Source organism: Mobula birostris, chromosome 11 (assembly GCF_030028105.1).
Source record: "Mobula birostris isolate sMobBir1 chromosome 11, sMobBir1.hap1, whole genome shotgun sequence".
Taxonomy (NCBI): domain Eukaryota; kingdom Metazoa; phylum Chordata; class Chondrichthyes; order Myliobatiformes; family Myliobatidae; genus Mobula; species Mobula birostris.
In genome coordinates, this window is record NC_092380.1 from 74,210,296 (window position 1) to 74,233,823 (window position 23,528).

General features: G+C 40.6%; 1 protein-coding gene across 3 annotated transcripts in view; it reads right to left on the minus strand.

Annotated features, from left to right (window-relative positions):
- The window catches only part of pde3b (phosphodiesterase 3B), a 193,841-nt gene that overhangs the window by 46,305 nt on the left and 124,008 nt on the right, over window positions 1-23,528 (minus strand). For all 3 annotated transcript variants that reach the window (XM_072272529.1, XM_072272530.1, XM_072272531.1), the window contains exon 2: window positions 18,026-18,079. In XM_072272529.1, the coding sequence (XP_072128630.1) occupies window positions 18,026-18,079 (54 nt within the window). The remainder of the gene's footprint in view (window positions 1-18,025; window positions 18,080-23,528) is intronic.

Below are 23,528 nucleotides of genomic sequence, written 5' to 3' on the forward strand. Positions count from 1 at the left end.
GTCCATCTCCCACCCCCCCCCATCCTCACCACATTCTACAGAGGTTGTATTGAGAGCATCCTGAGCAGCTGCATCACAGCCTGGTTCGGAAATTGCACCATCTCGGATCGTAAGACCCTGCAGCGGATAGTGAGGTCAGCTGAGAAGATCATCAGGGTCTCTCTTCCCGCCATCACAGACATTTACACTACACGCTGCATCCGCAAAGCAAACAGCATTATGAAGGACCCCACACACCCCTCATATAAACTCTTCTCCCTCCTACCATCTGGAAAAAGGCACCGAAGCATTCGGGCTCTCACGACCAGACTATGTAACAGTTTCTTCCCTCAAGCCATCAGACTCCTCAATACCCAGAGCCTGGCTTGACACCAACCTACTGCCCTCTACTGTGCCTACTGTCTTGTTTATTATTTATTGTAGTACCTGCACTGTTTTTTGCACTGTATGCAGTCCTGGATAGGTCTGTAGTCTAGTGTAGTTTTGGTATTTTTTTTTCTTATGTACACCCTATCCTCGTTATATGCGTCTTCAAACAATGCGGATTCACAGTTATGCGAGGAACCTATTTCTACCAACATCTCGTTATATGCATCCAAAATTCACAGTTATGCGAGCAGCACTGCCTTCCCGCCAATACAAGTCACATGCGCACGCCTCACAGTCTCACTGTTGGGACAAGAAGCACTGCTTTCCCGCCAATACAAGTCAGGTGCGCGCGCCTCACAATTTCACTCCCGCCATTCTCGCATTGGCTTTGGCAAGGTGTGGATGCGTGATCTTAAACTTTTGTTGGTTTTACCTACAGTGCAGTGATTTTGTGCTTGAAATATTTAATTATGCCTCCTAAGCGTTCGATGTCATGCCTTGGGCCGTCAGCCAAGCGGCAGAGAACCGCTTTAACACTTGGAAAAAAGTGGGAAATTATAAACAGCTCGACATCAGCTGAAGGTAACACAGCTCTGGGATGCTACTGCCGGGAACAGAATCTTGCCTTTAAAGTTCTTTTGTTGCTTGACAATGCACCAGCCCATCCTAAACATTTGGACAGCATTCATCCTAACATAACAGTGCGTTTCCTGCCGCCTAACACAACACCGCTGATTCAACCACTCGACCGGTGTGATCCACATTCAAGGCATACGTATTTTTTTTACCGCGAACTATCTCTCAGATGCTGCAAGCAACAGATGATTTTGAAAATCCCAGGAGTTTACCAATGGTGAGGGAATGGTGGAAGTCGGAACACTTAGCACAAATGGCGATGCAAATGGACCCAGGTTTAGAACGGAGTCAGCATTTCAGTCGTTCCCTGCTGTCAACCCTTCTTCCCTACAAGCAAATTTATGCTGAAAAACAAAAAGCTGCCAAGCAAACAACCCTCACCACTTTATGCAGATCGCTGTAATCTTCTGCTGCCAGCAATTCTAAGAGTTCTGTGAGTCCTCCTTCAACGCTTGCTGTGCTTGATATTATCCTGACGACCACAACCATCCACCTTATCCATGTAAAGCTGCCCGACACCACAACAACCACTCATCTCCCAGAGCGAACACACCTGCCACTGTTGGTGAGTACTGTACCCCAGAGGATGTTAACTTTCTATGATTTATTACATTGAATATTACCTTAAATTGATTAAATATAATACAAATGTTGTCTTGTAGCATTGCTTTTGTGTCGTATTGGTTTAAAAATGTGAATAAATTATAGATAAAACATATTTAGGAAGCCCTCTGGAACGAATCCCTATTTTCTCCATTTAAATAATTATTCACATTATCCGTCAACTTCAAGGAATGTATCCCTCGCATATAACGAGGTTAGGGTGTAGTTCAGTGTAGTTTTTGTATTGTTTCATGTTGCACCACGGTCCTGGTAAACGTCGTCTGATTTTTACTATGTTCTGTACCAGCAGTTATGGTTGAAATAACAGTAAGAAGTGACTTGACTTGACTTTTGTACCTTGAAGTCCATGATGCAGTCCGGGTAGCAACAGGGTCTAGGGCAGCCTCGAAAAGAGGCACTGCTCCAAAACTGATGACAACTCCTAGCAAATTTTAATATATCAAACAATGAAATATTTAAATACAATTGAGGCAAAATTAATAAAGTGTGAAAAGATTTTTAAATCATTTAAGGACATATAAAACACATAATAAATTTGATTAATTTTCCCAAAGTAAAAAAAAATCTACCTTTAACTAAACTAACTTGACTTTTAGCTCTACAATCTGTCTCCTGCAAGTCCTGTTAAAATCAATGGGGTTTCAAATTCAAATTATATACAAGATGTAACCTTGCTCAGGACCAAAATGCTGATTCTCCAACGTAATGCTGGGCAACTCCAGCAAGAACTGGGCCCTACATTGGATTCCATGGGAAGAAGCAAACTGACAAATTCAGTTCTTCAAATCGTTCAGTACAAACTGAGCTTCATGTTTCACAGATTACTCATGCAAATCTAGGCCATAACTAACTTAAAACAGCCTAGAATTTCAGAAGTTCAGGTTTTATAATCTTACTGACTTACCAATTTTAGCCAAAAAAAAGTCATGCAAAATTTATTGTGTATGTGTGAATCAAAGCACTGAAACCTAATGGTGTTGTTTTGAATTCTCAAAAATTTGTATCAATAACACACTGCAACTAATGCCTGCAATTTTACAACTTTGAAAGACAATAAATGTAACTGAACAAAATCCAAAGAACATTTCTTCAAGGTCTAATAATTTACAGAAAATAAATACAGCATGCTAGATTCAATGTTTCAAACCAATCAACATTTACCCCTTGTAAAATGCACAATAAAACTGAACACAAGTCTGACAATATCACCAAGAAAAAGACAACCTTTGTGGAGTGGGTAACACGTTCTTCTGCAGAATGCTAAGGGTGTGCATTAGATTTATTACTTCATTTTTTCACTACAGTATTCAGTTTGATGACAGGTCTTCTACTCAACTGTTGCTGATGAATCTATTTTAATTTTAGCATTTATACCTTTTTATTTCTGACTTCCAGCGTTCACAGTTTTTTTTTGCACTTGTTTGTGCCAGTCACAAATCAGACACTAATCTATTATCTCATTTGAGGGCAAATGTCAAAAAGAGCTGCATATTATCAAAAGTAAACATCGTTAATTTTGGTAATCAGACATACTGGAAGCAAATATATTGACTACCTGGAAATAACCTGTGAGATAAGTTGATGAAATGAATATTATACATTCAAAACTAAGAGCCATTTTCTCCAATACGAATTTAATTCTAAAGCCATTGATTATATGATGATGAAGAAGCCACAATGAATTTCAGTGATGTAATTAACACTTATTAAGTATATAAACAAACATTAAGATGTGTAACTTTCAATTTCAAGTGTTAAGACAGCAGTATATGTAGTTACTAAACAATGGATATCTGGAAAAGCTCTGAGCCCTGAACATATTTAACCAGTTTTAAGCACTTTTTTTGTAAAATTTGTATTGCCAGTTTTGAATACAACATGTTTGTTTATAAATCTCATTCAGAGTTTGTAATGATGTTTTGAAATTTAATATTGATGAATACAGTCATAATAACCATTGCTATAAAATTCAATAATTTGGGCAATATGGACAATCAATTTCTATATATCAAAATATCACTGTACTACTGGTGTAGTACAACCAGGTCTGATATGTGGCAGTTTCATTACAGCACACAAATTCTTGCAATCTGAATCCCACCATGCTGACCCCCACCTCTCACTGATTCACTTCTGCCAGTAATTCTGATTCATCTCAGCCAATAATTTGGTTTTCATTTCAAATAGCAGTGGTCTACCATTTTGGAGGATTTTTGAGTCGATGGGTATTTTGGGTCTTGCTGCTTACTTCAGTCAAATCTAGGTATCCCAGTTACTTTATCATGAATTCAAGGGCGAACATCATAGCTGGACACCCACACGTTACCTTTCCAATCATTTCTTGAAAACCATGGGTTCACAGTTAATCAGCTCTGATTTCCAGATATTTCAACTTTAAGCCTTTTTGTCACTATCCCAAATCTTTTGGATCCTTTTGGAATTTTACACTAGGAATCTTCCTTCAACATTCAAATAATTATTTTCTGCTCTTGAAATGTTACATATTGTCTTTGGCAGCAAAATTTTGAATTTCAATAACAGCTCCTAATTTCGATTTGATTGAAGATTCACTCAATGTACCAAATTGGCTGCTATGTAAAGTTAGCTGATTCCAGTAAATGTACAAAAGAAGGTAATTTAATCTGACCATAAAGAGCATTTAATATCTAGGAAAAGAGATAATCACCCAATCTCTAAATTTTACTCATGAGCAGGTATGAATTATATAATAATTGTCTGTCATCAACTTCGTTAAAATAGAAACAGCTTGAAATAATGATCATCTATATAACTCAGTAGAAACTGACAGTCATTTTAGGTTCATAGATGCTAAAATGTATATTTAAAACATATTTGCATGTCAAAGAAAAAGCCAGATTAAATGTTCGTTCCATAATCAATGATACAGCAAAAAAAAACTTTGTGAGGACCAAATTTAATTATATCTAACAAAAAAAGTTATTCTCAGAACAAGTCACCAAAATATTGCTAGGATGGTGAAGATGAAGGCATTTTGAGTGGTTCATTCAAAGTACCTGCAACCTTTGTATCACTGCAAGCTGCCCTTGAGGGTGTTGAAGAGTCAATAAAGTTCTGGAATGACTCATTGTATGGAGAATATAAAAAACTACCTGCCACTTTTTTAAGCTTAACATCAATACTCCAAGGGGGGTGGGGTGTGTGTGTGTGTGTGTGCAAATGCAAAATTGTCAGCTTGGCGAAAGAGGCCCTGTAGCCTGCCCTTGAAGCCATGTAACACTGGATATTGCAGACAAGTGCACCACAAATTCCAACAGTACTTTCTGCAGGATGTGTTTAAACATAGTGCATCATCTGTAAAGAACAAGAGAGAATGTATTATCACATGATGCCAGCCCCTAATATGGCTTTACATTACTGTTATCAATTAACTTCTGAAATGCCTGTTTCGCTGCCGCTGCTACTGTGCGATCGAGAGTCTCCGGAGGGGAAGGCCCCAAATCCTCAGCTTTGCCTATTGCCGGGGCCGGGGTCGAAGCGCTCGGCAGAGATGGTGCTCGGTGCTTGGTGTCGGAGGGCTGGTCGGAGGCTCCAAGTTTTCGGACGGACTGTGGTCAGGTGCTTCCAGGGTGCTGCATCAGCAAGTTTGCGGCACTGGAAGCTCATGAGAGGGAGAGTTTCTCCCTTCAACCGTCTGCGTGAGATGATGGGACTTTCGAGAGACCTTGAGACTTTTCTTTTTAGCGTGCCCATGGTCTGTTCTTCATCAAATTACGGTATTGCTTTGCACTGTTGTAACTATATGTTATAATTATGTGGTTTTTGTCAGTTTTTTTTTAGTCTTGGTTTGTCTTGAGTTTCTGTGACATCATTCTGGAGGAACAAATTGTATCATTTCTTAATGCATGCATTACTAAATGACAATAAAAGAGGACTGCGTGTCCTCATAACCTAATCTAATCTAATCTAATTATTTTAATTCTGAAGAATTTCCTCCATCAAGCTCAAGTATAAACTGAAGGATACAATGTTTTCAGAACATTATTTGACAGACTCAGTAAACCAAATAGTATCTACCTGTGGCACAGAAATTCTGTGACTTTTCCTGTCAATGACCATGAACAAAGAACATAGATCAGCACAGCACAACACGGGCACTTTGGCCCACAATGTGTCAAATTTTTAACCTACTCCAAGATCAATCTAACCCTTCCCTCCCACACAGCCCTCCATTTTTATATCATTCACGTGCCATCGAGGATTCTCTTAAGTGTCCATCATGTATCTGCCTCTACCACTACCCCTGGCAGTGTGTTCCAGGCACCACTCTCTGTGTAAAAAAACCTACCTCTGACATCCCCCCACAGCATCCTCCAATCAACTTGAAATTATGCCCCTTGGTATTAGCAATTTCCATCCTAGGAAAAAGTCTTTAGCTGTCCACTCTTTCTATATCTCTTATCATCTTATAGACCTCTATGAAATCACCTCTTATCCTCCTTTGCATCAAAGAGAAAGATCCAAGCTCACTCAACCTATCCTCATACCGCATGCTCTCTAATCCAGGCAGCATCCTGGAAAATCTCCTCTATATCTAAAGCTTACATGTACTTTTTATAATGAGGCAACCAGAACTGAACACAATACTCCAACTGTGGTCTAACTGGGGTCTTACAGAGCTGCAACATTACCTTGTGGCACTTAAACTCAATCCCCTGAATAATGAAGGCCAGCACACCATTTGCCTTTTTAACCACTCCATCAAATTGTGCAGCAACTTTGAAAGATTTATGGACTTGGACCCCAAAGTTCCTCTGTTCCTCCGTACTACTAAGAATCCTGTCATTAAATTTGCACTTTGCCGTCATGTTTGATCTTACAACTTTTCCAGGTTAATGCTATCTGCCAATGGTTAGCCCAGCTCTGCATCTTACCTCAGAGGTCTATAAAATGATAGATTGGACATATAGAGACCGTGTCCCAAGGCAAAAATGGTTAATACGAATAGGCATAACCTATGACAACCTTCTACGTTATCCACTACACCACCAACCTTCGTGTCACTTGCAAACTTACGAACCTGCCCTTCCACTTCCTCTTCCAAGTCATCTATAAAAATCACAATGAGAAGTCTCAGATAATATCCCCACAGAACACCACTAGTCACTGACATCTAGGCTGAATATGCTCCACCTACTACCAACCTCTGCCTTCTATGGGCAAATCAATTCTGAATCCACTCAACCAAGTTTCCATGGAACCCATGCCTCCTGACTTTATGAATATGCCCACCATGGGGAACAAAAGTCTATATACACCAAATCCACTATTTTACCTACATAAATTTGCTTTGTCACTCTCTCAAAGCTAATCCCTAATCAGACTGTGCTTCTTCAAATGCTTGTCAATCACATTTCTAAGAGTCCTCTCCAATAGTTTGTTCACCATTGACTTAAGACCAACAAGTCTATAATTCCCAGGAATATCCCCATTACCATTCTTGAACAAAGGAATAACATTTGACACCATCCAATCTTCTAGTACTATTCCTATGGCTAGTAAAGACTAAAGAACATTGCCAATTAGTGGAGTGGTGCCATCGCAACAACCTGACACTCAACGTCAGTAAGACAGAAGAGCTGACATCAGTGTCTGGTATAGAGGGGCTACTGCACAGGACTGAAAGAAGCTGCAGAAGGTTGTAAATCTAGTCAGCTCCATCGTGGGTACTAGCCTACAAAGTACCCAGGACATCTTCAGGGAGTGGTGTCTCAGAAAGGCAGCGTCCATTATTAAGGACTTCCAGCACCCAGGGCATGCCCTTTTCTCACTGTTACCATCGTGTAGGAGGTACAGAAGCCTGAAGGCACACACTCAGCGATCCAGGAACAGCTTCTTCCCCGCTGCCATCCAATTCCTAAATGGACATTGAATCTTTGGACACTACCTCACTTTTTTAAAAAATATACAGTATTTCTGTTTTCGCACATTTTTTAATCTATTCAATATACGTAATTGATTTACTTATTTAGCATTATTATTTTTATTTTATTATTTTTTTTCTCTGCTAGATTATGTATTGCATTGAACTGCTGCTGCTAAGTTAACAAATTTCACATCACATGCCAGTGATAATAATTCTGATTCAAAGGCACAGCAATCTCTTTCCTGATCTCCTATACTAACCTGGAGTATACCCTCTCTGGGCCCAAGGACTTACTTATCCTAATGTTTTCAAATTGATCCTCTGGAAGACCGGAGTGCTAATCTATGCACCAAGCTTAAAGAGATGGGGGAGATCTTAAATGGATCTTTTAAATGGATCTGTATTTACTTAGAAGACGTACAGAGCCTATAGAAGTGAGGGAAAGCAGCAGTGAGGTCATGGACCCCAAAACAGATTACGGAGGAGGAGGTGTTTGATGTATTGAGGCAAATTAAGGTGCATAAATCCCCAGGGCCTGAACAAGGTGCTTCCTCGGACCCTGTAGGTTAGGGCATAGTTGCAGAGTCCCTAGCAGAGATATTTAAAACAGCCTCTGGGGAGGTGTCGATGGATTGGAGGATAGCTAATGTTGTGCCATTGCTTAAGAAAGGCTCTAAGAATAAACCAGGAAATTACAGCCTGTGAGCCTGACATCAGTAGTGGGAACGTTATTGGAAGGTATTCTAAGGGACTGGATATATGAGTATTTGGATAGACAGGGACAGATTAGGAATAATCAGCAAGGCCTTGTGTATGGTTGGTCATGTCTGACCAATCTCACAGAGATTTTCGAGGAAGTTACCAAGAAAGTTGATGAAGGAAGCACAGTGGACGTTGTCTACGTGGACTTTAGCAAGGCCTTTGACAAGGGCCCACTTGGGAAGTTAGACAAGAAGGTTCAGTCACTTAGCATTCCAGATGAACTAGTAAATTGGATTAGACATTGGCCTAGCGAGAGCAGTCAGAGAGAGGTAGTAGATGGGTGCCCGTCTGACTGGTAATGTGCCACAGGGATTGGTGCTGAGTCCATTGTTGAGTGTCATCTATATCAACTATCTGGATGATAATGTGGTAAATCACAGATGGAGCATGACGGGGAAAGGAGACAGTGGCGGGGGGGTAGGTAAAGATGTCTTTTGGAGAGGATGGAAGATGCACAGAATGATGTGTTGGATGCAGAGGATCATGGCACGGTAGGTAAAAACAAGAGAAACTCTATCCCTGTTAAGGTGGACATTTGACCCATCAAGTCTGCTGCACCATTTCATCATGGCTAATTCATTCCCCTTTCAACCTCATTCTCCTGCTTTCTTCCCATACTCTTTTACATCCTGACCAATCAAGAACCTATCATCCTCTGCCTTAAATGCACCCAGTGATCTAGTCTCCACAGACACCTGTGGTAATGAATTCCACAGATTCAGAACCCTGTAGTTAAAGAAATTCCCCTTCATCTTGGTTCTAAATGGATGTCCGTCTACTTTGAAACTGTGTCCTCTGGTCTTAGACTCCTTCACCAAAGGAAACATCTTCTTCACATCTACTCCACCTAGGCCTTTCAATATTCAATAGGTTTCAATGAGATCCTCCTTCATTCTTCTAAATTCCAGTAAGTACAGGCACAGAGCCTTCAATTGCTGCCTTTCATACCTGGAATCATTCTCACAAACCTTCTCTGAACCCTCTCCAAAGTCAGCACATCCTTTCTTAAATAAAGAATTCAAAACTGCTCACAATACTCCAAGTATGCCACACCAGTGCCTTTTCAGCCTCAGCTGAATGTTCTACATGTAGAACATGGTGACATATCAGATGACTAACTTTATACAGTGTTAAAGATCAAATTCCAATGTTACAAGAGTCATCAGATGACAGGATCATCATATATATGGCTGCTGTTTAAAAGATGCAATCAAAGTGATAATAATCATCAGGACAGGAAACATCAAAAGATAGTTGTTTGCTCAGGTCCAGGACTTGTTATTTAAACTGTGAAAAGTTAGAAGGAAACAAGTTGAAAGATGCAGAAAAGGTAGATAAGAAATGAGCATGCTGGTAGGGAACTCCATGGTAGCAAGGTAAAATAATAAGAGATTGTAAGGAAACAAGGTCAGTCTAGAGGAGGTGCAAACGGAACAACATCCCTATCATTTTTTTCAGAGCTACCATAAGGCAGGAGGTATAGAAGCATGAATTCCCACACCACAAGGTTTAAAAACATCCACTTTCCTTTAATCATTTGGTTCTTGAAACAACCAGCAAAATCCTAATCACTGCAGTTTAGCAACACTATAATCAATTTGATCACTCTGCACTTAAATGTACTTTAATTCTAATTAGGTTCTTTCTTGTAAAAAAACGTATATAAATTATGCTTCATTTATAGCAACGCACACAAAATGCTAGAGGAACTCAGCAGGTCAGGCAGCATCTAGGGAAATGAATAGATAGTCAGTGTTTCGGGCCGAGACCTTTCTTCAGGACTGAGAAGGAACGGGGACTGTGCCACAATAAAAAGGTGGGGGATATGGGAAAGCATCTAGCTGGAAGGTGATAGGAGAAGCTAGGTTGTTGGGAAAGATCAAGGGCTGGAGAAGAAGGAATATGATAAGACAATTGGAAGGAGGAACGGACCCAGAGGGAAGCAACAGGCAGGTGAGAAGAGGTAAGAAGTCAGAGGAATAGTGGAGGGGAAATTTGTTTACAGGAATCGATATTCATGCCAACAGGTTGGAGGCTACCTAGATGAAATATAAGGTGTTGCTGCTCCATCCTGAGGGTGGTCTCACCTTGGCACAAGAGGAGGCCATGGATCGACATGTTGGAACAGGACTGGGAATCAGAATTAAAATGTTTGGCCACCAGGAAGTCCCAACTTTTGGTGGATGGTTTGGAGGTGGTTAACGAAGTATTCCCCATTTTATGACAAGTCTCATCAATGTAGAAGAGGCTGCACTGGGATCATTGGACACAATAGACAACCCCAGCAGATTCACAGGTGGAGTGTTGCCTCACCTGGAAGGACTATTTTGGGTCCCAAATGAGAGTAAGAGGGGAGGTGAATGGACAGGTGTAGCTCTTCTGCTGCTTACAGGGATAAATGCCAGGAAGGAGATTAGTGTGGAGAGATGAGTGGATAAGGAGATCACGGAAGGAGTGATCCCTGCGCAAAGTGGAGAGGTAAAGGTGTGTTTGGTGGTAGGGTCCTGTTGAAGATGGCACCAGTTGCAAAGAATGGTATGTCAGATGTGGAGGCTCATTGGTTGGTAGGTAAGGACAAGAAGAACTATATCCCTGTTAAGGAAGTGGGAAGATCGATGAGTGCAGATGTCGGGGAAATGGAAGAGATGCAAGTGACAGCAACATCAATGATGGAGTAAGGGAAAGCCCATTCTTTGAAGGAGGTTATCTCTCATGTTCTGGAATGGAAAGCTTCATCCTAGAGCAGATACAGCTGAGACAAAGGAACAGAGAAAAGGGAATAGCATTTTTACAGGTGACAGGGAGGGAAGAGATATAGTCAAAATAGTTGTGGGAAGTGGTGGGTTTATAAAAGATATCAGTAAACAGTTTGTCTCTAGTGATCGAGGCAGAGAGATTGAAAAGTGAATTTAAGAGCAGGGTGCAAGTTGGAGGCAAGGTTGTTGACATTGAAGTGACTTGCACATGGGTAAATGAAGCAGCACTAATGCAGTCATCAATGTAATGCAGAAAGAGTTGGGGAGCATTAGCAGGGAAGGCCTGGAACATGGACTGTTCCACATAGCTAATGAAAAGTAGCTATATCTGTGGTCTATGTAAGTGCCCATAGCTGCACCTTGAGTTTGGAGAAAGTGGGAGGAGCCCAAAGAGAAATTGTTGAGGGTGAGGACCAATTTGACCAGGTGCAGATAGTGGCAATGGAGTGGAACTGGTCCATCTGTTGTCAAGGCCTTCTTGATGAGAGACGGAAATGCATAGGGATTGGCATCCATGGTGAAATGAATTTAACAGGGCCAAGGAGTTAAAAGTTATTGAGGAGATTGAGAGCATGTGAAATATCGTGATTGTAGATGGGAAGGGCTTGAACCAAGGGGAATAAAATAAGAGTCAAGGTATGTGGACACAAGTTCAGTGGAGCAAGAGCAGGCAGAAACAATGGGTCTACCTGCACAGTTAGGTGTGTAGATCTTCGCAAGAGGTAGAAACGAGCAATGCAGGGTTAAACGTTCTATGAGGTTGGTGACTGTGGATCAGAGATCTCCAGAGATGATGAGATTGGTGATGGCATCGGAAACAATGTCCTTTTGACCTCGAGTGTGGTCCTTTTCACTGTCCGCCAGAGAAAGCAGGATCTCCCAGTGGCCACACATTTTAATTCCACATCCCATTCCCATTCTGATATGTCTATCCACGGCCTCCTCTGCTGTAAAGATGAAGCCACACTCAGGTTGGAGGAACAACACCTTATATTCTGTCTGGGTACCCTCCAACCTGATGGCATGAATATTGACTTCTCTAACTTCTGCTAATGCCCCACCTCCCCCTCGTACCCCATCCGTTATTTATTTATATACACATATTCTTTCTCTCTCTCTCTCTCCTTTTTCTCCCTCTGTCCCTCTGACTATACCCCTTGCCCATCCTCTGGGTTTCCCCCCTCCCCCTTTTCCTTCTCCCTGGGCCTCCTGTCCCATGATCCTCTCATATCCCTTTTGCCAATCAACTGTCCAGCTCTTGGCTCCATCCCTCCCCCTCCTGTCTTCTCCAATCATTTTGGATCTCCCCCTCCCCCTCCCACTTTCAAATCTCTTACTAGCTCTTCCTTCAGTTAGTCCTGACAAAGGGTCTTGGCCCGAAACGTCGACAGTACCGCTTCCTAGAGATGCTGCCTGGCCTGCTGCCTTCACCAACAACTTTGATGTGTGGGGCTCGGAGACAGAGGTGATGGAAGAAGAGATCAGCGTCATGGAAGGCACCTAACTCACTGAGATGCAGGTGAAGAGGGACAAAGATAAGGCCCTTGCTGAGGACAGAACGCACTTCCTCAAAGAGTGCTTAGACTTTATAGCTAAAAGCATAATCAATTCTGAAACAATTAGCATTGAAATCCTTGTGATTAGAATTGCTCTGGGCATTAAACCAGGCAATTGCCCAGGGTCCAAGATATACAAGACAAGGTAAGGATTATTAGGGCTCTGACAGAATTTTCAAATCTTTGTCTGCCACAGGCAAGATGCCAAATAATGAGAGAACAGTTAATGTGGTACCTTAAAAGGGCAACAAGAATAAGCCAGATAATTATAAGTCAGTGAGTCTAACATCAGTGGTAGAGAAATAATTGGAAAAAGTTCTAAAGAATGGAATTAATTTGGACAAGTGGTGTTAGGAACCTGAATACAAATGTAGGAAGTATGATTAATAAATTCATAAATGACAGGAATATTAATGATGGCATTAACTGTGAAGTGGGCGATGTTCAGGTACAGAACTGTAGTCATGTGTTGGTAAAATCAAAGTTTAAAAGAAATTTATCATCAGAATCAGGTTTATTATCACCGGCATGTGTCGTGAAATTTGTTAATTTAGCAGCACCAGTTCAATGCAATACATAATATAGAAGAAAAATAAAATAATAAATTACAGTATATGTATATTGTACATATGTCACCATATATAACCCTGAGATTCATTTTCTTGTGGGCAATCACAGTAAATACAAGAAACACAATAGAATCAATGAAAGACCACACCCAGAAGGGCAGACAATAACCAATGTGCAAAAAACACTGTGCAAATACAAGAAAGAAAGAGAACCAAAATATAAGAAGAAGAAATAAATATCAAGAACATGAGATGAACAATCCTTGAAAGTGAGTCCAATTCAGTGGGAACAGTTTAGTGACAGGGCAAGTGAAGTTGAGTGAAGTTATCATCTCTGGTTCAAGAGCCTGATGATGAGGGGTAATAACTGTTCCTGAACCAAATGGTGCAGGTCCAGAGGCTCTTGTACCTTCTTCCTGATGGCAGCACAAGATCCTGGATGGTGGGAGTCCTTGATGATGGATGCTGCTTTCCTGCGACAGCACATCATGTCGATGAGCTCAATGGTGGGGAGGGCATTACCCATGATGGACTGGGTGATGAAATGGCCAGAGAAATGGTAGATGTGATTTAATCATGCAGAATGTAAGGTAACGTATTATGTGAAGATGAACAAGGATCCTAGTTCATGGATCCCTGAAGATATCATACAGACAAATAATATGGTTAAGGCAGCACATGGAATCAATGTCTTCATGAACCAGGATACAGAATCTTATTGTTATCTAAATGGAGAATGATTGGAGATCAGTGAAGTATAAGGGAACTAGGCACTTCTGTGCATAAATCACAAAAGATTAGGATGCAGATATAGCAAACCGTTAGGAAGGCAACAGGCAACTGTAACTGTAAGAAAGCTAGAGCTTAGAAATAGAGCAATACAATTTGTACAAGTATGAAAAAGGCCACACTGAGTACAGTGCACAGGCTTGGACCCCATATTTAGAAAAGAATACTGACTAAGATCCAAAAGATATTCACATGGCTAACCCATGGAATGGACAGCATAATGTCGCAGCTAGTGAGGTCACTGTCTAGTTCAATATATCAGAGTGAGTATCACATTCTCCCTGGAACCACGTGATTTCTTCCAAGCACCCCAGTTTCTCCCAAAACATCCTAAAATGTGGAGTATTTTAAGTTAATTGGCCACTCTAAAAAATCCCAATGCATTGTTAAGTGATAGAATCAGGTGCAAGTTAGTGGGAACGCAGGAGGAGAAGATGAAATAGGATTAATGTTTGATTAATGTAGGGGATGGTAGATGGTCACATGAACTCAGTGGGCCAAAGATCCGCTTTACATGCTGCATCTTTCTTTGCCTTCAACAGTCTATAATTCCAGGATTGTCCAATCATGAGCAGCTAAAGAAATTCGATCTATATTCTTTGAAGTTTAAGTAGTAAAAAGATTACCTCATTGAAATATACACTACATATTCCTTAGGGGTCATGGCAGGCTAGGTGTCAAGATATTTCCAGTTGTAAGATAATTTTGAATGAAGGGCCATACTTACAAGATTAAGGAGCAGGTACTAAAGCCAAGGAACAACTTCTCTGGGTTGAATATATTTAAATACTTAATAGCCAGCATAAACACAGTGTGTTAAAGAGCCTGCTTCTGAGCTGTACGACTCTTAAAGAAGTAGATTTTAAAATGATTCTGTCAGGAACAAGGAGTTTGAAACAGATCGAAAGGAATGTAACTCCATTACTTGAAACTGCAACATCTGAAGGCACTATTGTTGGATTGAATGAAGTGGAAACCTGCAGAAAAGGCCACAGTTTACAGAGTCCGTACTCCGGATTTAGAGAGTCTTGCACACAATGGAGATGAAATTATGCAATTCCAGATGCCAGCTATCGTGCACCAGAAGAGGTTTGAGCAAGTTTGAGTTGTGCATCTATAGCAATCTTAGAAAGGCACTGCCATTCATCTTGTAATGTACTATAATAACAGGAAGTCTATAGAGGAAAAATATTTTTTAAATATGTATGCGAGTCAAGTAGGCTACTTGATAATTATTGGCATATTCCCCCTTCCTTTTCAGTCCTAAAGAAAGGTCTTGGCCAGAAATGTCAACTGTTCATTCATCTTCATCGATGCTGCATGACCTGCTAAGTTCTTCCAGCATTTTGTGTAGGTTGCTGATAATTATTAGAGGTTTGTCCCCGCCCCATTTATTTATTTATTGAGCTGCGAGTAACAGGCCCTTCTGACACCTCAAGCCACACTGCTTAGTAATCCCTTGATTTAACCCTAGTCTAATCATTAGACAATTTACATTGACCAATTAACCTACTAACCGGTACACATGTGGACTGTGGGAGGAAACTGGAGCACTAAGCGGAAATCCACTCGGTCATAGGAAGAATGTACAAATTCCTTGCGAGCAATGGTGGGAATTGGACCCAGGTTGCTGGTATGTAAGGAATTGTGTCATTTTAATCAATTGTTATTCATACAAATTGAGTGCACTACCTCAAACTCTCCAACCACCTCACAATTGAATACATTTACATGGTGTGCTGCCAGAAGAAAGCAGCATCTATCATCAAAGACGCCCACCATTCAAGACAAGTCATCTTCTCACTACTACCATACAACTATCAGGCTTTTGAACTAACGATAGGTAGGTTTCAATAGGTACATTTAATGTCAGAGAAATGTATACAATATACAGACTGAAATTCTTTTTCTTCGCAAATATCCACGAAAACAGAGGAGTTCCCCAAAAAATGCATGACAGTTAAATGTTAGAATCTCAAAGACGCTCCCAACTCCCCCCTCCCATGCAGAAGCAGCAGCAAAGCAACAACCCCCCTCCCCCACCAGCAAAAAAGCATTGGTGCCCTCCACTAAGCACTCAAGCATGCAGCAAAGCATCAGTAAAGACAAAGACTTGCAGCACCCCAAAAACTATTCATTCACCCAGTAATCCGACATACCACAGGCTCTCTCTCTCTCTCTCCCTAATAAAGGAAAAAGAGATGTCCCTGTTTCACAGCAAGAAGGGAGATATAACAAAGCAACTCGCTGATTTTATGGTGTTAAAAGTCTGTTGCGTTGCTTTTTCTGAGCTCTGTGCAGAAATCTCAGGTCTCTGAGCACACAGCCAGTAGCCAGCTCACTGCTTACGATCTTCTGTCTCCCACGATGCATCAGACAGCGGCACTGGCCTTGAATCCACCTGCCTCCACAGCCACAAAATCTGGCACCCTGAAGGTATGCTAGTCTTCCAGGCCACATCCTTGGCATATCGAAAAGCAGCTGGCCGTGAGGCCCTGAGAGCGGGTCCCATTTCTGCATGGATAGTTTCAATCACCGTACTCTGAACTGATTCTACAACTTACAGACTGATTTTCAAAGACTAATATTCAAGGACTCTTTACAACTCTTGCTCTCAGTGTCATTTTATTTGCACAGTCTGTCTTTGTTTGCACATTGGCTGTCTGACAGTTTGTCTGTTTGTGTCTAGTATTTCATAAAATTCTATTGTGTATCTTTTTTCCTGTGTATGCCTGACAGAAAATGCATCTCTGGGTAGTAAATGGTAACATACACATACCTTCATAATAAATTTACTTTGAAATTTCAACTCCTGATATGAATCTTTTGAATGATAAAAAGTGTTTGCAAAAGTCAGAAGTTCATGACATGCAGCAGAATTCCCTGTTTCGGATCTCTCCTTTTAGCCACATATACATGCAATCTGCACAGATGAATTTCCAGTATCAATAGCACTAAAAGCATTGATCAAAATAGATTTGCCAAAGGTATGCCATTTAATACCAAGAGGATGTGGCCATTATTAATCATGCCATCATTTATCTGCTGTGAATATTATTTCCTTCTATCAGTTCCAACCCTACTCTGCTTAAGCTAAGGGCTGCTATGTTATTTAAGGAGATGTGAATCAAACTGAGCAATCTGAAATCATCCACAAATAATCACACTTTTGATGAGATGATCTGAAAAGCTCAACAACAAAGATAGATGGGTCAAAGGCAGTAGGTGTCCTGTCAAAGAGTGCAGGGTCAACTGCATGCTGCTGGGGTCCTAGAATAAGTCTCCCTTCCGCTGGCATTCCTTCAGCAATGAAACTATGATCTCATCACTGCACAGTTTAATGAAGAGTGAGCCATATAACCAGACCATCTTCATGATAACTAATTCAATACCAGTTACTGGCCATTGGATTTGTTACCATAGAGAAGACACTACACTAGGACGGGCCAACATGGAAAAATATTTTCTAGAAAAGTGGAGGGGAAAAGCAAAAGGGAGACACACACACACACACACAAAAACAGTATATATTAATAAACACAAATGCAAATACAAGGTCATAAAATTATACCTTGTCTCATAGGCTGGGTTAAACCAAGCTACACTAAGGCAACACAATTTTAAGCCTATTTGGTTTTACATTTGATTCACTGCCTTACGATATACTGACAAATGTACAATGTACAAGACCAGCTAACATTAAAATAGAACATTCTGATAAACAACAGTATGCTCAATTTCTGACTCAAAAATTAAACAAACCAACAAAATCAAAATTGCTGCAGTTTCAGAAATGTAATTTTTAAATAGATTCTTAAATATTACTTACAAAAAAACAAAACTGCCTATTTGAAAAATGGACCATCACCATTCCAGCTATATATACAAACTGTATGGTTTTTTGAATTTGCAAAGGTGTATAACAATACTACTTTCAAAGGAGTACAAAGCTTAAAATACAAGTTAATAATACAGAATCATATTTCTTTAAATAAAATATTCATAATGTATGGCATATTCTTAGGTCTATGGACAGTCATTGCATGTTAAGTTACTAACCTGATACTGATAACTCCTGAACCACTGTTTTAAGTCCCAATCCCAGAGGATCATCTGTAAGATACAAAATAAAATGCTATTAATAGATTATTGATGGACATGGAAAAACCACTGTGAACAAATTAACTTGTTTTGAAATGTCGTGTTAATTTTCATGTGGCCACGATAAAATTAAGTTTCAACTTAGATTGCAAAGAACCAGTTTCAAAGAAAAGGCAAAGAAATATTCTTGCAGATCAAGATGTAGGAAGGCTGGTTTATAGGTGACATAGCTGTTTCTGAACTTAAAAGTTTAGGCCATGCCATCTTTGGACATACTGAGATGCATCCATTAGCCACTCACCCACTTACTCAAACACAAGAATATCAGACAAATCATAGAAACACTTCCTTATTTGTTGTCATAAGTAAATTACTTCTGGCATCCTAATTTCAAGCCTAATGGCCAGAATATACAGAAAAAAACAGAAGATATCATTTTTGCAACACACACACAAAATGCTAGAGAAACTCAGTAGTCAGGCAACATCTGTGGAAAAGTATCAACATTCAATGTTTTGGACCAAGACCCTTCATCGGGACTGGAAAGAAAGGGGAAGATACCAGGATAAGAAGGTGGGGAGAGGGGGGCAAGGAGGACAAGCTAGAAGGTGATAAATGAAGCCAGGAGGGTAGAGGAGGGGGTGAAGTAAGAAGATGGGAGGTGATAATTGGAAATGGCAAAGGGCTGGAGAAGAAGAGCAAAGTGATCCATGGGAGAAAGGGTAGGAGAATGGACAGCAGGGGAAGGTGTAGGCAGGTGAGGAGAAGAGCTAAGAGGCCAGAGTGGGGAATAAAAGAGGTAAGGGAAGGGGAATAAAAGAGGTAAGGGAAGGTGAAAAAAAAATTTTCAGAATTTCCTTTCCATAAACCTTTATCCTCCTCCCCCTTCTCTCTTCTATTCCCTTCTAGCCTCCTATGTCTTCTCGTCTGGCTATCAAGTTCAAGTTTAATTGTCATTAAATCATACACAGGAACACATCCAAACGAAACAGTATTTCTCTGGGGCCAAGGTGCAGTACACAGTGTGAACAGTTACACACAGTACACATAGTTATGATAGCATAAAAATATACAGTTACAAAAACATATATAAAAATAATAATAATACAGCCCAAGTCTGTGAGTTTCATAGCCTGTTGATTGATGGCGCATGGATGGTTTGCTGGAGCCACAGTTCTGCAAGAACAAACCCCAGCAGTTCTTCATTTTGGGCAAGTGCAGACACAGACGAAAGCAATCCAGCATGTCTTCCAAGGAATGAATATTGAAGGGCAGCACCGATGGAGAGGGCCAGCACCCAATCCTGTACAGAATCCAGCACTGGCCTCTCCTTCACAGGTGACTGCAACAGGCAACTCCGAGGCAATACGCGGAACAACCAAGGTAACGTAGCTAACCTGCCATTGGTTTTGCCAATGAACAAGTGAACCAAACTCGTAGCATTCTACATGACCAACATCCAACTAGGTTTTGCGGTCACAAAAAAAGACGTCCTAACAATCATATCCAACGTTTGTTGGATTGCGCACCGCCTGGGTGGCTGGCTGAAGCAAGCAGCAACACAATATGTAACAAGTCCAGCTCCGTCATTATCCAGCAACTCACTAGTGTGTAGTTCTGCCATTCCTGATGTTCTTAATATCCAGCAATGTCTTGTGATCGTAAAAGAGGCAAAAAACAAACAATTGCAACTTTGTTTGGACTCAGAGAGTCACTACATCCGAACGTAGCACCATCTATCACATTCGCCTGGCTCCCCTCCTCCTCCTCTTTCTCCCATGGTCCACTCTCTCTCCTATCAGTTTGCTTCTTCTCCAACCCTTTGCTTTTTATCACCTCCCAGTTTCTTACTTCACCCTCCCCCCCCCCAACCCAGCTAGCTTCGCCTTTCACCTTCCAGGTTGTTCTCCTTTCCCTTCCCTGCCTTCTTATTCTGGCATCTTCCTCTTTCCTTTCCAGTTCTGATGAAGGGTCTCAGCCCGAAACGTTGTTCATTCCTTTTCACATAACGCTGCCCGACCTGCTAAGGCCCTCCAGCATTTTGTGCTGTGCTACTCTGGATTTCCAGCATCTGCAGATTCTCGTTTGTAGGTATTTTTGTTTTATACTTTTACTGTTAGAATTTTTCAAGAAATGCATCATAGACCATACTGCGATTATTTCATCACTAATGAACTCAATGGCTTTGAAAGCTCAGTAAAGGGGACACCGAGATGGGCCTGCCAAAGATAATTGTTTTGCAAAATGTAACCAAGTGCCTAACTATTTCCATGTTAGCCAGTTTTGAGGCTGAGGAATATCAAGAACCAGTGGAATCACAATGCATTATTTTAACATCAGAATATTACCTGCTTTTTATAAATGCTTATTTATAGTTCAGATAGATAGCTAACTAGAGTACTCCCTGAAAGTCGCCAAACAGCTAGATATGATCGCCCCATTACAGGAAGAACGTGGAAGCTTTAGAAACAGAACTGAAGGTATTTACCAGTCTGCCTTCAGGATTAGAGGATAATGGGAGAAGCTGGACGATTTTTTTTCTCTGTCAATTGTCAGAAGCTCAGGGAAAACATGAAAGTAGTTTATAAAATTATGAGACACAGAAATAGGTTAGACCAGGGGTCCCCAACCTTTTTTGCACCGCGGACCAGTTTAATATTGACAATATTCTTGCGGACCGGCCGACAGTGGGGGGGGTCAAGTTCAACAGTGCTTGACAGGGAATGAGGAAAGGTGCAGCTGACTCATATAGTTTCATATTGCCAAATCATATTGTTTCCTGATTGGGGACCACTGGGTTAGACAGTCAGAAATATTTTTCCTCAAGGAGATGTGTGGGGCCAGTTTTTTTTTAATATATAAACTAAGAGAGTGTTAGGTGCCTGGGACAGCTGCCAGAGCCAGTCATGGAAGCAGAATGGCAGAACATCAGAGGCTTTTAGAAGTGCACGTGAATACACAGGGTATGGAGGACATGAATTATGAGCAGGTATCAGAAATTTAGTCTAACATGGCATCATTCATCACACACATCATAGACCAAAGGGTCTATTCCTGTTCCAAGCTGTTTTATGTTCTGGAGATAACATAAACATTATGTTCTGGAGATATTCAGAGCAGATAACAAACTGCACAATCTCCACTAGCTGTGATGCAAACCTAAAGCTTGGGAAAACCTCACTGAGCATTTTTTTATTCACTCATGGCTTAGCTGATATTTAGAAAGCTTTCTCAAAAATTCTGAAAAAATACAACTTTAACTATCAACCAGCAGACAATGCAAGTCATGTGCCAGATAGCATTCTATCTGAAAATCTATGTGTCACACCATAATATTAAAAGACACACAATGACTAGAGAAATAGAAGTGTTTGGGATCAAGGACCACTTGCTTCCACTGACAAGTCGAAGATGTCAGTCTATGATTTTTTTTTACCCCATGATAGTTGAAGCAACCTTGTTACCCTGCAGTCTTTACAATGGCAAGCAACAACTTTTTTTTGCCTCAGGCATGCACACACCTTTCAGTTTCAAACCATTTTTGTTTTTTGTCTCTAAATATCAATTTTTAAATTATTACCTAGACAAAATTAGTCTGCACCGACATTCAGAGCAGATAACAAATTGCACAACCTCCACTGGCTGCAATTGAAACCTAAAGCTTGTGAATACCTCACCTAGTCAGACCATAAGACATAGGAGCATAATTAAGCCATTTGGCCCATCATGTCTGCTCTGTCATTCCAATGTGTCTAATTAATTACACCATTCTCCTCCCTTCTCCCTGTAACCTTTGACATTGCTACTAATCAAGAACCTATCAATCTCTGCTTTATATATATCCAATGACTTAATCTCCACAGCCTTCCATGGCAATGAATTCCACAGACTCACCACCCTCAGGCGAAAGAAATTCCTCATCTCTGTTCGAAGGGGATGTCCTTGTATTCTGAGGCTGTGACCTCTTGTCCTAGACTCCCCCGCTATAGGAAATATCTTCTCCACATCCACTCTTATCTAGTCCTTTCAATATTCAATAATTTCTCTCCAATCCTCCCCAACTCTGCAAATTAAGACCCTATTTTTCTTACTTCTCCAATTCAGATGAAGGATTTCTCAATCTAAAGATTAAAGTTTAGCTTTATTTGTCACCTGAACGTTGAAGCTTTGAAATATGCAGCAAAATTGCTGTATTTTGCTGGCGCTGTAATTTTCCATCAACAACAGAGTCTGAGGGTTGTGCTAGGGTGCAGCCCACAAGTATTGCCATGCTTCTGGTGCCAATCTACCATGCCCACTACTCACTACCCCAACCATATGTCTTTGCAATGAAAAAAGAAACCGGAACACACAGAGAAAACTCACACAGTCATGGGGAGAATATACAAAGTCCTTACAGACAGCTGCATTTGTCATACCCCGATCACTGATGCTGTAAAGCGATTGTGCTAACCATTATGCTACTGTGCCTCCCTTTAATATCTGTTAAACATCTTTTTCTCACAGATTATCTGTCTTGAAAACTTTCAGCATTCTCTATTTTTGCTCCTTAAACAAGTTGCATCTTACTATCCAAAGCAGATAGGTGATGGGGAAATAAATACAATATAAACTATCAGTTCAATCTAAATATTAACACAAACTTAATTAACTTTGGAAAGCAACATGAAATCTATACTATTAGTGAGTTGCATGCACATATTCCTTTTACAATTTCACTATTTCCTCATAGGATATTGTTGCAAGGTCAGCAGGTGCTCCAACCAGTAAATGCCCTAAAGAAAATATGGGTGAGCTACTGCTGTTCTTACTCCCACACCCATTCTTAGGAAAGGAATTCTAGCATTTGGATCCCACAATGATAAGCTAATTATCAGATTAAAGATTAGCTTTATTTGTCACACGTACACCAAAACAGGCAGTGAGATGGGTTATTTGCATCAAATCAAATCAGCAAGGATTGTACTAACAGCCTACAAGTATCAAAAACAGAGTCAAGCTTAATATCACCGGCATATGTCATGAAATTTGTTAACTTAGTGACAGCAATACAGTGCAATACATAATAATATAGAAAAAGTAAATAAATAAGTATCGCCATACTTCAGGTACCAAAATAGCATGCCTACAATTCACCACTCCCAACCATTCATCTTTGGAATGTGTCAGGAAACTGCAGCACCCACAGGAAATCCATGCAGTCACGGGCGTGGGGATGGTACAAACTCCTTACAGACAGCGGCAGGAATCAAACTCTAATCTGTGATTGCTGGTGTTGTAAAGTGATGCGCTAACCACTATGCTACCACGCCACCTGTGATGGCAATATATTTCCTGTTAAAATAATATCATTGCAAGGATAGTTTATGTCAGCTATATCTTTTCCACTTGCCTACTACAGTTATTCACAGTGACAGAGGTCACTGTTTGGGAGGTTGTAAAACCCTGACCATGATGCTAC